The sequence below is a fragment of the Nilaparvata lugens genome, chromosome X, assembly GCF_014356525.2.
Source record: "Nilaparvata lugens isolate BPH chromosome X, ASM1435652v1, whole genome shotgun sequence".
Classification (NCBI taxonomy): Eukaryota; Metazoa; Arthropoda; class Insecta; order Hemiptera; family Delphacidae; genus Nilaparvata; species Nilaparvata lugens.
In genome coordinates this window covers 32712381-32729530 of record NC_052518.1, presented here as the reverse complement: position 1 = coordinate 32729530, position 17150 = coordinate 32712381, and the positions used below count along the sequence as shown (strand labels likewise).

The 17150-nt window shown below is 34.1% G+C and overlaps 2 protein-coding genes across 3 annotated transcripts in view; one reads left to right on the top strand and one right to left on the bottom strand.

Annotated features, from left to right (window-relative positions):
• Positions 1–539: 539 nt before the first annotated feature.
• LOC111056400 (translin) overlaps positions 540–17150 on the top strand; it is a 110471-nt gene continuing 93860 nt past the window's right edge. Inside the window, exon 1 of one of the 2 annotated variants that reach the window (XM_039443172.1) lies at positions 540–777. In XM_039443172.1, the coding sequence (XP_039299106.1) occupies positions 706–777 (72 nt within the window). In that variant the 5' untranslated portion in view covers positions 540–705. The other variant, XM_039443173.1, reaches the window with a different exon arrangement.
• Positions 12861–15263, bottom strand: LOC120354967. The gene is made up of 2 exons (XM_039443171.1): positions 14584–15263; positions 12861–13717 (listed from the first exon to the last, which is right to left on the bottom strand). Exons 1-2 carry the CDS (start codon positions 14950–14952, stop codon positions 13322–13324), a joined length of 765 nt encoding a protein of 254 aa, XP_039299105.1. The 5' UTR covers positions 14953–15263; the 3' UTR covers positions 12861–13321.

Here is a 17150-nt window from a genome sequence, read left to right as displayed (position 1 = left end):
GTACAGGTAGAATTATGGTTTTTGATATTTTAAAGGTGAAAAGATAGGTTAGGGGGTTGGGATTTTGCTTTGTAATTGCAATATGCTGGAAGGGATTCCTGGTTTTTACCAAGATTTATGTTTAATAATGTTTTAAATATAAAAGGGGAGGCTAGGGGGTTAGGTTTTGGCTTTGAAATGACAATATGCTGACTTAGTTGTAGTGTTTTTTAACATTAGTTAAATAACAACCGTTATATTTTATTAATTATGTTATTGAAAAGTACTCTTTCTTTTATTTAATGAAATGATGATATGTTGAATATTAAATCGAATTTAATGATAAATCATCATTGGATAATAGTATCATCATCAAAATGGAATGACGGCTCCAGTTACGGTGCTCGGTAACTACCACCACAAAGAACGTTACATTCAAAGAACTGACTGAATGGAACGGGAAAAAACCATTATTAACGCATGCGCGATACGGTGCTGTCTGAGACCGAGAGTGGTTTGTATTATGGTGATACGTCATAAAAGAAATCTGACATTTGCGAAATTGATAGCGCTCTCCGTTAACATAACCTAAAACCTACAATCTACAAATAGAAGCAACAACAAACAGTACACAACAGGGAATAATAATACAATATTTATTGTTAAAGTACATAGTACGTTAGTAGTCATCACAGTTAGTTGTTACTGACAGAGTTATCTAAAACCATGACTGAAATGCAGTTACCACCTAAAGCCTTCTTCCAGGGAATATTGAGAAGAAGACGCATTGCTGCAGAGGTAAACGTTATTTTCGGAATATTCTGCACCTGAAAGGTACAATTCCTAAAGGGGCGTTTACATTAGTAGTTTTCTTGAATTCAAGGGAAAGTTTTCTAGGGCTTTGATTCAAATGAACGATTTTTGCAAACTTGAATGTTGTGTAGGCCTACGGTATCTTTATTTTATCCATCTTTCCAGCAGTCCCGAGGCTGCAGGAGTCGCCATGCTTCATCTCCTGTATATGTAGGTTTGTTCATCTACTTATTCATTTATGTAGTAGCATAGAGAAACAATACCTTGATACTTATGCTATACTTCAGCTAATCCTTGGAAATCGACAACAATGTTATACATGGTTGATCTCGTCTTGACCTCCTCTATCGATCTATGTATTTATAGGTCTCAATGCTAGATTCCGCGGCCCATTTATACTAAAGTGCCCCAATTGTCTCTCTATGGTAGTAGTATGGCCGGTCTGCCAAATATCCTTTGAGCTGGTATTGAAGAAAAATACTCTCAAGATTGATTTCGGATTTTCAGGCAGCAAGTTGTAGAAAAAAGACCCTGTATATGTTGGGGATCTGCTATATTTTCTTAGTCGGTGTTGAGGTAGATTCAGGTTGTGCTGGTGTTAGGTACGGTCTGTAGGTTTGAAAGTATAAACTCACATTAATTTTGATGATATACATTTATTTTAGTATTCAGTAAATAATCAGTATGCACTTTACAGCACTCCATAACATCCAAGATGCAACAGTCCTTGACCAAAACGCGCCCAAAAACAAGCATAAGCTGGCAGTGCAGCCAATCTCATAATAATAGTTGTAATATAATATAATGGATTATATAATAAGTAAATGGATACAAATACAATGTATATATATAATGGATAATATAATATAATAAGTAAATCAATACAAATACAATGTATATATCTGACACCTCCCCCCTTAATGAAGCTATGGTGAGAAGCGCACAGGAGGTTTTCTAAACCTAGTAGGCCTAGCCTGTGGTGTACAAACATCAGTAGAACATGGTATATTCTTAGTAACTGGTGTAAAATGAATAGCATTCTTGAAATATTTTGAAAACAAAGTAGGGTCAGCAACATCAGTACTTGTAATAGATTGCAATTGTTCAGAAGGAACCGTTAGTTGAGGTGCAACATGATCAGTATTATAGTAAAACTCAGAATCCTTGGGTAAATCATATGAAAAATCCTTTAAATTAATGTTACAATCCTTCATTTGATTAGCATATCTCTTAACTGATAAATTATCATCATTAGTAATAGTATACATAGAAGAACCAATTTTGTCATTCACAATGTCTGTATTCCATTTACCCTTATTATTGTAAATTCTGTACATAACTCTGTCATTCACATTAAAAATCTTATCTTTTACTGTATGTCGTTGTATATCTTTTCTCTGAGCATCTTTGACTTTTTCTGTAACATTGGGTAGCATCAAATCTAGTCTAGTACGAATATTTCTTTTCATAAGTAAGTTACATGGACTTTCTCCTGTAGTGGCATGTGGGGCCTTTCTATAATTCATCAAAAAATTACTTAATTTCAACCTTAAAGTAGAATAATTAACAATCATACCGTCACAACATTTGAGTAAGCCTAATTTAACAGTTTGAACAAAACGTTCTGCTTGACCATTGGAAGCAGGAAAGAAAGGGGCACTGGTAACATGTTTTATACCATTGCTAGCACAAAAGTTTTGAAATTCACCAGAGGTAAATTGAGTATCATTATCTGATACTATTGTAACAGGCAAACCAAATATAGCAAAAGAATCACGCAAATTTTCAATTGTTTCCTTGCTGGAAAGATTTTTCATTATGTACGTTTCAACCCACTTACTGTACCTATCAACAAATTATCAGTAACCATAATCCTGGAGAAGGATTAGCTAAATCTACATGTAACCGTTGCCATGGGCCTGAAGGAAATTGCCATGGATGAAAGTTCACATTGGATTGTTGTTTGGAAAGTTTAACACAATGTATACAATTCTTGGTAATAAGTTCAATGTCAGAATCAATATTCGGTCAATACACATAGCTGCGTGCAAGACCTTTCATTTTTACAATACCCAGATGTCCTTGGTGTAATTCATCAAGGACTTTTGTCTGTAAGGTTTTTGTAATCATAACTCTTAAGCCTTTCATAATACAACCCTGTTCAACAGAATATTCAGTAATATTTCTTGCATAGTCACTATTTTTAGTACCTATAACTTGTCTAAGTAATTTACACATATCTGGATCTTTTTTAGTTTCATAAGCAATTTGTTTCCGCGTCCCTGGTAGAATATTGATTTGATTCATTTGTACAACTTGGACCTCATCAATAGCCCTATCATTAACTTGTTCAAACGGAAAACGTGAGCAAAAATCTGCATTCATGTGTTCAGTAGTTTTACGATATTGGATAGTGTATTCAACCCTTGTAAAAATAATGAGTAATGTAGTAAGCGAGTAGAACTAATTGATGGAGTGGCACTATGAGCATTAAAAATGCTTTGCAATGGTTTGTGGTCAGTCAGTAGAGTAAAATGTCGACCAAACAGGTAATTGAAAAACTTTTTCACCCCCCAATAAATCGACAATGCCTCCTTATCTAATTGTGAATAATTTCTCTCAGCTAAAGTGAGACATCTGCTTGCAAAAACTATTGGCTTTTCGACACCATCTTCATCTATACATGAAAGGACCGCGCCCAAGGCATACTTACTTGCATCTGTTGCAACAATTAAGGGTTTTGTAACATCAAAATGTGCAAGGGTTAACTTCTTTCCAATATTATTCTTGATTGTTTGAAAAGCAGTTTCACACTCTGGTGACCACGAAAATTCAACATTTTTTCTTAATAAATTGTATGAAGGTGAGTGAAAACGGGCCATGTTCTGTATGAATCTAGAATAATATGTAACAAAGCCTAGGAAAGACTTTAACTCTGTAACATTAGTAGGCCGTTTTGCATTTTTCACAACCACAATCTTATCATCAGTTTTGTGTATTCCATACTCATTAATCTTAAAGCCTAAGTAAGTAATTTCAGATTTCAGTATTTCACATTTTTCCCACTTGAGTCTGATTCCATTTTCACAACACATAGTAAAGAAAGAATTTAGGCGCTTCATATGAGTGGAAAAATCAGGTGAAGCAATTTTTACATCATCATAAAAAAGTTGTAAGCCCTCAATCTTATTGAACAGTGTATCCATATGACGTTGCCATTCAGCAGCTGCATTATTTACACCATACATCATGCGGTTAACTTGATACAAATGTTTAGGTGTATTGAAAGTAAGGAGTTTAGCTGTATTTTCAGTAGCTGGCATATGCATGTAAGCTTCCCGAATATCAAACTTTGAAAAATACTTACAACCCCCTTATTTTGCTAAAATTTCTTCTATGTTTGGAGTAGGGTAGTCATGTGCTTGCGTACATTTATTCACAGTTACCTTATAGTCACCACACAATCGAATACTACCATCAGGTTTAACAATTGGTATTATAGGAGTAGCCCATTCTGAATATTTACATTTAGTAAGTATGCCTAACTTTTCTAGGTGATCAATCTCTGCGTTAACTCTATCTACAAGTGCAAAAGGTACCGGTCTAGCTTTCTTGAATTGTGATACACTATCAGGTTTCAATGTAATATCTACTTTACAATCTTTCAGCTTACCTAGTTCTTTTTTAAAAATGTCATAAAAGTCGGAAATTAAATTATTGATTTGGAGTGTTTCACTTGTACCAGCTGTAGTGTTTCTTATAGGTAAGGTATTAGTAATATTAGAACTTTTTATGTCAGACCAATTGAAACGTAATTCGAAAAACCAATCTCTACCAAGTACTGTATCGAAATCGCCGTCAACTACAAATAACCTACCCGTGAAACATTGATCATCATAAGTAACTTTTACATCAACATATTGTTTGATAAGAAGAATACTTTTATCATATGTAACTAAGTTCAAATATGGTTTCAAATCTTTGTAAGGAACGTTCAAATTCAGTTTCTGTAATGTAATTTTTGAAATTATACTATGAGAAGCTCCTGTATCAATTTCCATCTGTAAATTTTCATTCTCAATCTTGACAGTAACTATTAGTTTGTCATGAGGAACCCCTATTGTGAGTTGACTGATTTGTAAATTATCAGTATCATTGGAACTTTGAAGATCTGAATTGGAACTTTGAGGATATGAAGCAATCTGCAATGATTTTGCATTCAAGTTTCTATTACTACGAGAATAGTTCATGTTAGGTCTACCAATACTTATTGCATTTGGATTACTCCTGCAGACTTTAGAAATATGTCCTTTTTTCCACAAAAGTTACAGTTAGCATTTACAAATCTACAAGTAGTTGCAATGTGTGAATCATTTCCACATCGAAAACATATCAACTTGTTATCGGTAGTCAAGTCTGTATTATGTACATGATTTGGAAATGTTAATTTTGAATTGTTGTTACGGTATCTTTTGATTTACTTGGCAAATTTGATATATTATGACTATCTGACTTACCCCTTTTGTCCGTCACATTAATCTTATTTACATTAACATGACTCTCATTCAGTAGTGTAACGCCCATATTAGCTTGTTCGTCCTCAAAAGCTTTTCCATAAACGGCTGTATAGGTTAGGTCCTTGGTTCGAAGAAAATAGTTCTGAGTTTCTTTGTCCTTGATACCAAAAATGATTTGGTCACGAAGTTCCTCTTTAAGACGATCTTCACCTGCCAATCCGCACATTGCTGATAGTTTTTTCAAATCCGAAATGAAATCTAGAAATGACTCATGAAGTCCTTGCACTTGAGATTGGAATCTTTGTCGTTCAATACTAATAACAGGAGATGGAGAGAGAAACGGCTTCAAAATATTGATAACTTCTGTAAATTTTAACTCAGTAGGTCTTTTTGGCAATGCCAATGTACGTAATTTTGTGTAAGTTTTAGGTCCAATACAGGTAACGAAAAACCGAACCTTTTTATCTGCACTAATGTTGTAGATGTCCGTGTGACATTCAAACCGTTCCAAGTATGAATAAAAATTTTCTATTTCATTATTAAAGTGTTCAAATGGTTGAATAAATGTAGAGTTCATAGTGGAATTTTCTGAAGTATTCTGAGACATCTTTGGAAAATTTTAGTTGCGTTGACTTACATATAGCATATAGGTTATATCCAGGAAGTATTTTGTAGTTTTATCCAGTAGTATTTTGTATCCCATCCTCATCGCCAATTGTTAGGTATGGTCTTTAGGTTTGAAAGTATAAACTCACATTAATTTTGATGATATACATTTATTTTAGTATTCAGTAAATAATCAGTATGCACTTTACAGCACTTCATAACATCCAAGAAGCAACAGTCCTTGACCAAAACGCGCCCAAAAACAAGCATAAGCTGGCAGTGCAGCCAATCTCATAATAATAGTTATAATATAATAAGTAAATCAATTCAAATACAATGTATATATCTGACAGCTGGTTTCGCAGGTTGTAGTTGTGAAGATCCGATCTCAGTGTGGCATTTGTCTCCTTTGCTTGCACTATTGATTCCAATATGTAGAGCGATATGACTGTCAGGATTTTGCTGCTCTTGAAAAGGTCTCTGCAGTGTTCAATCCTATCCACTCATAATACCGTTCTTATTGCTCTTTTCTGGATTCTTAGTATTTTTCAAGGTAAGTGTGTGCAGTTGAACCGCAAGCTGCAATACCATAACGAAGGTGCGATGCGAATAGTGAATGATAGGCAATAAGTGCAGTGCCTTTATTTGAGATGTGTCGTATTTTTCGGATCACATAGGCTGCTGAGGATAATTTTTTGCTAATGTAGTTTATATGGTGCTGTCAGGTGATTGTCTATTAGTATGCCAAGGAATTTTGTGGAGCTTTTTGTCATTATGTTGTCATCTACCTGTTCCATTGCTGCGCCATTTCCTGTAGGTGTGAATTTGAGGTGGACTGTTTTGCTTTTGTTCATAGTTAGTTGTAGTCTATTGTATATTGAGGTTACTTCTTCTATTGCCGGTTCAATTATATTGGTTATTGGTGTGGCCTTCTCAGTAGACTGATATAGATACTTCTGCTAAGAATTTTTGCGCAATCCACGAGAAATAAGGAAAAATTTTTGCGCAAATCCCCCTCCCCCTCCCCCTCTGCGCCCCCCTCTCCTCCCCCCTCTCCCTCTCCTTCTCCCTCTCCCTCTCCCTCTCCCTCTCCCTCTCCCTCTCCCTCTCATTCTCCCTCTCCTTCTCCCTCTCCTTCTCCCTCTCCTTCTCCTTCTCCTTCTCCCTCTCCCTCTCCCTCTCCTTATCTTATCTCCCAGTGAGGACGAGGGGGAGGAAGAGAGAGAGAGACAGTGAGGGAAAAAATAATTTCCCTTTTTGGAGGAAAAATTCCCTACTGTCAAATTAAAGTGAATCCATCTTTATACTGACAGATTAAAGTGAATCCATCTAATGCTATACTGTCAAATTAAAGTGAATCCATCTAATGCTATACTGTCAAATTAAAGTGAATCCATCTAATGCTATACTGTCAAATTAAAGTGAATGCTAAATGAGTGAATCTGTATAATGTCCCTTTGAGGGAAAAATTCTCTACTGTCAAATTAAAGTGAATCTGTTACATCTTTATACTGACAGATTAAAGTGAATCCATCTAATGCTATACTGACAGTGAGAGTCAACCTTGGAAGATATGCTCAAATTATTCTCTCAGTCAGATCTTACTTCAGACAGCTTCAGCATCATGAATCTCTAAGATATAAGAACCCAATTCAACTTATACTGACAGATTAAAGTGAATCAATCCCAGTCTAGTATAGATAAGAAACTCTTTTGTAGATGTGCTAAAACCCTATTACTCTTTAAGTTTCTCGTTCTAGAGTTAGTTGCAAGGATCTTTTCAAATATTCTTTCCAAATTCATGTTAATGCATAACAATATTAGCTACAACTATTGACAACTGCTTTTTTCATATCATATGCACTTCAAAAAATATTTTCTCAGTCTATATTATGTAAATTCATTTATAATTGTATATAAGTGTAAAAAACCAGTATATATTGTAATCTACACGAATAAAGCATTCTCTCATTAGCTTTATTTATTTATTAGATAGAGCGAACAATACAATAGTTGGAAAAGAAAAAACAGGCTATTGCCCAAAACTTCTTCAATTTCCTGATTTTGTCACAAATCGTTCAAATATTATGTTCACTTCAATTTCAACATCAAATCTTCAATCTGAAACTATGAATCAGAATAAAACAAAGAGTTTCAAATTTAGATAAATTGATAATGAAACTTGCGTTAAAACAAAAACTTCAAATATTCATACTGTTTTTGTTAAGAAGTTTGATGAAACTTCTATAGCAATGATTAAACCTTTCCTTGTCTGTATGACATCTCAAGTAATTGAAGCATTTAATTTGTTACAAAATTTGGTTCTCAAGCACTATCACGGATCTATCTAGTGACTATCTATCTATGAGCTTGAATTTTTCTTTTTTCATCATGTCAAAGTCCATACCAATCCTATTTGAAATAAGTAAATGTGCTTAAATTTTAAACCATTTTCAGCAAATACTAAATTAAATAAGAGATTTGTTTTTCCCCTGCACTGGGAGATATAATTAACATTCTTGCATTTTCTTTATTTGTAATTAATTTATCAAAGTATTCCAAAAATGGTCATAGATATCCTCAGACCTATATCACTTGGGGTATCAGCTCTATTGATGTCTTAACAGAGAGTGGTCAATGATCTAAGTTGATCTTTTACATTTTTTATCTGCAATGTCATACAAGCATTTCCAAAGTTCATCGGTATTTGTAACAATAGTTGAGAAATCATTTGCACTACAATAATGTAGATGACCTGTATCTAGTATGTCCAATAATTCGAAAATCTCAGATAAAATTGGAAAATGTACATTTTCTGTTTTTGTTAACGCTAGATCAACATCATCGCCTTGGAATCCTGTTGAAAATTTAATATTTTTTGCAATAGAATCAAATTCATTGAATGAAATTGACATCAAGAGACGAGATAATTTTTTGAATTTTGCAAAGCTAAAACACTGCATGACCTTGATTGCTATGAACTATAATTGATAAGGTAGGAATGTGCACTTAGCTGTAACAGTTGTGTCTGAGGGGGCGTATCTCTTGATAAAAATGGCTATAGATATCCTCAGACCTATATCACTTGGGATATCAGCTCTATTGATGTCTTAACAGAGAGAGGTCAATGATCTTTTACATTTTTTATCTGCAATGTCATACAAGCATTTCCAAAGTTCATCGGAATTTGTAACAATAGTTGAGAAATCATTTGCACTACAATAATGTAGATGTCCTGTATCTAGTATGTCCAATAATTCGAAAATCTCAGATAAAATTGGAAAATGTGAGGGAAAAAATAATTTCCCTGAGGAAAAAATTCTCTACTATCAGATTAAAGTGAATCCATATTTATACTGAGTGAATCCATCTAATAACTTATACTGTAAAATTGCAAATAATTGGTTTGCTTTCCACCCGACAGTTATTTAATAATTTCACAAATTTATATTGAAATTTTCTATGTGCTGTACAAACCTGCGGGCATTACTTTTTAAGTGTGTTCTCCGAGAATATCTATAGTAAATTTAGTATGAACAAGCATTCCAAAAATGGCTATAGATATCCTCAGACCTATATCACTTGGAGGGAACAGCTCTATTGATGTCTTAACAGTGAGAGGTTAATGATCTAAGTTGATCTTTTACATTTTTTATCTGCAATGTCATACAAGCATTTCCAAAGTTCATCCAGAGGCGAGTTAATTTTTGAATTTTACAAAGCTAAAACACTGCATGACCTCGATTAAGTTATGAACAATAAAATTGATAAGGTAGGAATGTGCACTTAGCTGTAACACAGTTGTCTCTGAGGGGAGCGTATCTAATTGTAGACAGACAACATGTACGAGCTTTATGCAATCTCAGTGCATGCAAGCAATAAACACACTGTAATTCCTTTCCGTTGTAGAAGAATCCATAACGAGCAAAGTTTCTTTTCTGCACATTCGTATACATTGGTGCCAATTTCATACTTTGCATTCGATTGTTTTCGCACAAGAAATTATTTGTTTGATACATATTTTTAAACAGCAAAGAATTATAATGTTGAGCAGAGAATAATGCACACCTTCCATCGGGTCTATACTTATGTATCTTACATGCATCATAACACCACGAAGTGGTGAAAAAGCTGAAATCGGGCTTGAGAAAGTCCTCCGGTATGCATTGTACGTTAGAATGCAATCTTCTCAAAAACTTTGCTTTCTCAGTTCCTTTTGTGAAAATTTTCTCATAACCTGCAAGGTAATCACGTATTAATGAGTCACTGTATTCTAAATCTTCCCATTTTATTTTATGATAGTTACGTTCCAGCCATGTTACGTCGTTATACAATTTTGCGCTCAATTCCATCTTTGCAAATGGTGATTTGAAATGGAATACAGCATAATTATTGCACTTGTCAACGATAGCAAGTTCTTTCACAATAATTTGATTACAAGTTTGTTTAAACCAGTGAAGATCAACCGTAGCAATTTTCGTAGACGTCTGCTTTTGCACTCCTTTCTGTTCCTCTTCACGTATCTGTTCCTCCTCACGTTTCTGCTCCTCCACCTCCTCTTCCCCCTCCTCTCCCGACTTCTGGATTGGTGTACTGCTTCTCCTTGGTTCATAATGGAAATTTGTTGATTCAATATCGTAAAGTACCGACGACTGAGCTTTGTCCAAAATATCAGAATCAAGATCACACTGGATAGAGCGAGTTTGTGGCTTGTCCAAAATATTAGAACACAAAGAATAGGACATGATTCCTGTTCAAAGGTAAAACTGATAATGGCTTACATTTGGCGCAGTACACACCTTATATAACCTGCAGTGATGCACTCTATCAACAAATTACTGAACTTCTCAATTTAACAGCACGTACTCCGGAGTACATATCATGTTATTTTCATAATTTCTCCGGTTTGATTCGCATTTTATTCTGAAATCGCACGGTAAATGTAAAAAAGAAATTTCCTGCATCGTGAATACGTCAGAGAGATTTTTGACACTTTCGGTAGGCAAAATTAAATTTTTAGATTCCTACAAGTTTATGTCTGAATCCTTGGAAGTATTGGTGCGTAATTTGGTAGAAAGTACAGACATGGAAAAGAAGTTGGGGAAAGAAAGTACATTGGAAAGAACTTCCTCCAATAGAATGATTTAACGGACACGCGAAGAATATCAACATGCACAAAGAGTGTTCTCAACATTCAATATTTTCATTACCTTTCAACTCAATGCTCGAACATTAACTCTGTGGGTAGATGACACAAGCTGATAAGTCATGATTTGTAAACTTTTCAGGAGAGCAATTTGAAAGTTTGGCATAGCTGCAAACATTATCTATAATATTTTTTCTTACCCATTTTACACTAATATAATCAGCTGATCCTCGACTATTTAAATAGTCTTACCCATTTTACACTAATATAATCAGCTGATCCTCGACTATTCAAATAGAAAATATCAAGGGATAAAACAATTTATTTAAATTAACTATTGAGAATTTTTGCAAGTGATGTCAGAGATATCATGTTTTGCCATCTGCCAAATGTTTCAAATCACAATGTAACAGTATAGGGAATATCTTAAAAATCGATTTTATAGAAATTTGAATATATTTTTTAAAAATTAATTGATATTATTTACAAGTATTGATCAAGTTAACCAAACTTGAACTGTTTGCAAAGTTGTATGGGTTATGTAGTTCTCAATATGGGTTATTGATTTTCAGATTTTATAATAGCCTACCAGTACATACACTTATCAAATTTTGTCATCTTTTGATATTGGATTATAATACAAACCGGTAGAAGAGTGTTGAGATATATGTACTTATCAATATTTGTCAACTTGGGGTTGGAAGAAAATGCAGTATCAGGCTTAAGCAAGGTCTATATCTCAGCTATTTAAAAAGGTACAACATATTTAGTTATACCATCTTATAGATCTAATTTTTCTGAACACAACCATATGCATAACTCAATATGGTCAAAAATGTGACTTATCAACTTGTGTCATCTACCCACAGAACTAAAGTTAATTAATTAATCATTACACTAACTTAATCTAAAAGAAAAAATGGAATTTTCTATTAATTGGAATAATACTTTGAATTCGCCTATTCAGATCATCTATTTGAAATGAATTTTCAAAATGCATTTCAAATAGTTGATGTGAAAAAGTCAAACACAATAAAAGAATGAATGGAATACCAATCCAGCCATGTGTACGATGCATTCATTCATACAAGACCTTGCAAGGTCGCGAATGAATGAAATGCATCACACCAGATGTGGCAGGCCAACGCCCTCACTTCGCAACAAGGAAGGCAGAGCGTTGAGCCGACCTTGACACAGTGAGCGATCGCCCGATGTTGTCAGCTCATGCGCATGCTTGCGCGTGCGTACACACTTCATTCTATAAAACACATTTTAATTTTTCTTATCACTCAATGCAACTTGGAGAGTGTGGAGAGTTCTCTACACGTATACTAGTGTGATAGGTGAGTGAAAACTTTTTATAGAATAACAAACTATTTTTTATTGATATATAACAAGTAAATTATGCGGTTAACAAAGTAGGTTATGTATATGCTGATAGGCGATGCAATTGTCACCTTAACACAAAACTTGTAAATTATAGATTCATACAACCTCAGCTGAGTGAAGTGGAGGAAACACAATACTTGAAAATTATAGATTATAATGAAAATATAATATGTAATGGCTTGTGCCAAAACTAAATACTTGAAAATTGTGATTTACAAGATATAGGTTATATTGCCGAAAGGCGATGTAATGTCAAGTCCGAAAATTTGTTACAAGATTATTAACAAAATAAGTAATAATAAAATTCATAAAATGTTAACTGGTAATATAATTATCATGATTTAAATTTTATGCATTTTAACAATGTTTATGTCAGTCATGCACTGATTAATATGTTCACAAACAGTAACAATGATTTGCATTATCAAATTGCATTATTTGCATTAATAAATGATTTTCATTTTAAAAGTAATAATATCGTAAATTCATAAAATGTTAACTGAAACCCTAAAAGTAAATCTGAAAATTTGTTACAAGATTATTAACAAAATAAGTAATAATAAAATTCATAAAATGTTAACTGGTAATATAATTATCATGATTTAAATTTTATGCATTTTAACAATGTTTATGTCAGTCATGCACTGATTAATATGTTTCACAAACAGTAACAATGATTTGCATTATCAAATTGCATTATTTGCATTAATAAATGATTTTCATTTTAAAAGTAATAATATCGTAAATTCATAAAATGTTAACTGAAACCCTAAAAGTAAATCTGAAAATTTGTTACAAGATTATTAACAAAATAACTTATAAGTAATAATAAAATTCATAAAATGTTAACTGGTAATATAATTATCATGATTTAAATTTTATGCATTTTAACAATGTTTATGTCAGTCATGTACTGATTAATATGTTTCACAAACAGTAACAATGATTTGCATTTACTTTTAAAATTTTGGATGTCTTTGGAGGTCAAGATCTGCGTGAAACGTTCAGGTATGTAAACATCTGTTGTTCTCTGACCTGACAGCCGGATCTTGAGCACCACGCGACGTCCATGTTGATTGCAGACCTCCCTCACGTCCTCAATAGGGTAAGGCGTACCCTCCATCAACTCTCTTAGAGGAGTCCAGGGTTTCGGGGTATACCTATTGATGACAGTGAGGAAGTGCTCCTCGGGGAGAATTTCATCCTCCTCCTGCTGTAACAGCGTCATTATGGAGCTGTCCTCCTCATCCTCTTCCACCGCACGTTTCTGTTGAAAAATATTTCATTAGACTCTTATTTGTTTCAGGTTATAAAATCATACAAGAGAGAGATCTTGCGCTCAACAGATTCACTACTCAAAACTGTGACTAATAACTCGCAAATTCTCTGACATGAGAGAGTGATCTTGCGCTCAACAGATTCACTACTCAAAAAATGTGAGTAATAACTTGGAAATTCTCTGACATAACTCTCAATTATCGGAAAAAAATTTTTCACTTCATTACAATCAACATAAATGATTGCAGAAAACATAAATATTTCACCTTTCATTAATCATGCAAATTTCTGTTTCACACTCAAACAACATATGATTGGATTTTCATATAAGTAATAAGTAATTTGTCATCAAAGTTATTGCAGAATAATATGATTGGATTTATAATAACAATATTATTCGAATTTCATGTTTCATTACTCATGCAAATTTTTAACAATTTTTGTTTCACACGAAATATTATAAACAGTTTATGCATTATTTGAATCAGTAATTTGATATAGTAAGTAATATATATATATATATTATATATATATATATATATATATATATATATATATATATATATATAAGTAATAACTCGGAAATTCTCCGATTACTTGAACTCAATTCAAATTGGTAGATAATTGAATTGTTTCATGCGACATATATAGTAAACATGTTTAAACAATACAACCATCGTGAGAATTTATCTGTGTTCGGATTGTTTTGATAGCACAATTTGATAGCTCAGTCTTCGCTCACAGTATAAGAATCAGTAATGACTTGTAATGCACACAAAAGATTTTATCGATTATAGATTCACATTTTATAAAGATTTTGTGTACATTACAATAATAATATTTTTGTATGCTAACCTTCGATTGAGTGAGGATGCCGGGCTCCTCATCGTCGTCGTCGAAAAACAGCCTCCTCTTGACAGACTGCTTGGGGGCGGGTACCGATGTGAGGGCCGCTCGGCGTGGTGCCCAAGTAGCTTGCGGGAGAGGGCTGCTGTCTCCCACGATGATGCTGGAATCCTCATCTTGGACGAAGATCCCTTGTTTCTTCAAGGGATCTGAGGTTGAGGCTGAGGAGGAGGTGGCGGCAGCAGCAGAGGCAACAGCTGATGTTGTAGCCGTGCTGCGGCGCTTCTGCTGTTGCTCCCAGAAGTTGAGTTCCCTCTCCGGAGGCGGGCTGTCTGGCAATAAGAATGAGGATGAGGATGCACGGTGTGACTTGTCCATGGTGTCGAGAAGCGCGTACTAATAGCTCTCTAACGTGAATGATGATTTTCCACTGAGAAAAGCGATTATATAGCAAGTCGTTTCTCTGTCTGTTGCAGGCTTGTACGAGTGAGATAGAAACACAAAGGAGGCATTTATCACAATTGGCGAACACTGCCGATACTCCCCAGAGCTTTAGCACGACGATAACATTTGATTGTAAGTGAAAATTTTTGTTATATTCTCATATTTTTGTGAAATAACACTAAATTGATTTATAATATATTTAGTGTTACAGTTATTAAATATTGTTTTTCCACAGCATTTTCTCACCTCACTACTCGGTCTCATAAGCAGTTGTGCTCTCGTGAAGGAACCTTACCTGCATCGAGAAAATCATAGCCGAGGAGCTACCTGAACCGAGTCGAGGAGCATATCCGATTATTTCATTTCGTCAAATCAACACATGTAAGTTCATTTTTACTTAAATTTTTCTCCTCCTCCTTTGTCCTCCTTTGTCCTCCTTTGTACTCTGTTCTCCTCCTCCTCCTCCTCTGAGGACAAAAATTGTCCTCCGTTCTCCTCCTTTGTCCTCCTCCTCCACTCGTTTAGCAGGAAAGAAAAAATGAGAGAGGAATCAGGAGAAGGGGTGAGAGCTCAATGTCATGAGGATTGTCACAATAATTTTCTTTATTTTTAAATTATTATACATACATCAAAGCATATCTATGACCAAATCAAATACAGAAAGTAACTCTTTCCTTATTCCTACTGGGAATAAAACATCTAGCTTGATTCTAATTTTATAATTCAAATCTATGTTCGGCTTTTCAAATTCTTCCTCTAACCAATAGTTTGAAAATGCTTCCACATTTTCAAACTGTAGGATATACCGAGTATTGTTTCTATTGTACACTTCTTTTATTGCAATAATGACTAACTCTATACCTTGTGGTAACTCTTCCAATCTTTTACACTGTCCTACTTTTACTTTCCCTTTAATTTCCAGCATTGTGATGTTATTATACTGCTCCACTTCTTTTTGTGTGAAGGGAGTGTCTTCCAAGTTTTTCCAAACATCTGGGAGAAACTTAACTGATTCTATTCTAGGAAATGTATGTCCATTATAGCTTGACATACCATTGACTGTAATTACACAAATTTTCTCTTCCCTTGGTAGACAAATAATTTCTTTTTTGTCAGTGTAAGGGATTACAAAATAACCCTCTTTCTTGTGAGTTTCGATAGCTTTGTATGCATTAATGCTCAAAATTTCGCCAATGTGAATGCTCCAAGTTCCTCTCTCAAATTTTCTATTTTAAAATTCTTCTAGCTGCTTATGCTGTTCCCTAAATGACTGTGTGGCTTCAAAAAACTCAATTTTCCTCCGTTTTAGATCAATTTCATCCAGTTCTAGCTTACGCTTCTTGGCTGATAGCACTGAGATAGGAGACAAGGGTATGGAGGAAGCTTACAAGTTATGTTTGCCCATTTTCTTAAGACTTGTGGTATCAAGTTACCTGTTGCTACAAGAGCCAACTCATCTAGGTCAACAACTTTGGATATGGTAGAGAAAACTGTGGTTGACTTGGAGAAATAAGTCTCTCCACTCTTAATATAACACTTTTGTGAGAAACTGATATTATTTTTGTTTGATGGATCCTCGAAAATTTCCACATAATTAATAGGTAGTAGATTAAAGCTAAATGCAGAGATTACATAGGATATTATTTTATTTCTATGTTGTGGGTCAGTGGGAAGCTTTACTTGTACTCCACTCAATTTGCTGGTATTGCTATTACCCCAGTAAACATACTGTAGAAGATCATTATAGATCAAACAACAACTATTTTTCAAATTATCTGTCAGTTTTCTCCACATTTTAGCCAAAGACACAGAAAAAATTGGAGCATTTTGGAAATAATTTCTACTATCATTCAAGAGTGACAAGCTATCTTGAATAGGGTCAAAGGTTTTGCTATTGGCTCTATTTGTTAAACTATAGTTACAGATTGTAGCTTCCAAACATGTAATACCATGCATTTTACCTGTAGGAGAGGTGAAAGTTTTCCCTAATCTTGAATCTGCACACTCAATAAAGTCTACAATATGGTTACCTATGTGCTTATTTACACCAGAGCTTGTTATTTCACATACAAACTTATTATAAATTTTCACCCTCGCATTACTATTAACCCAACTCAAACAATCAATCCCAA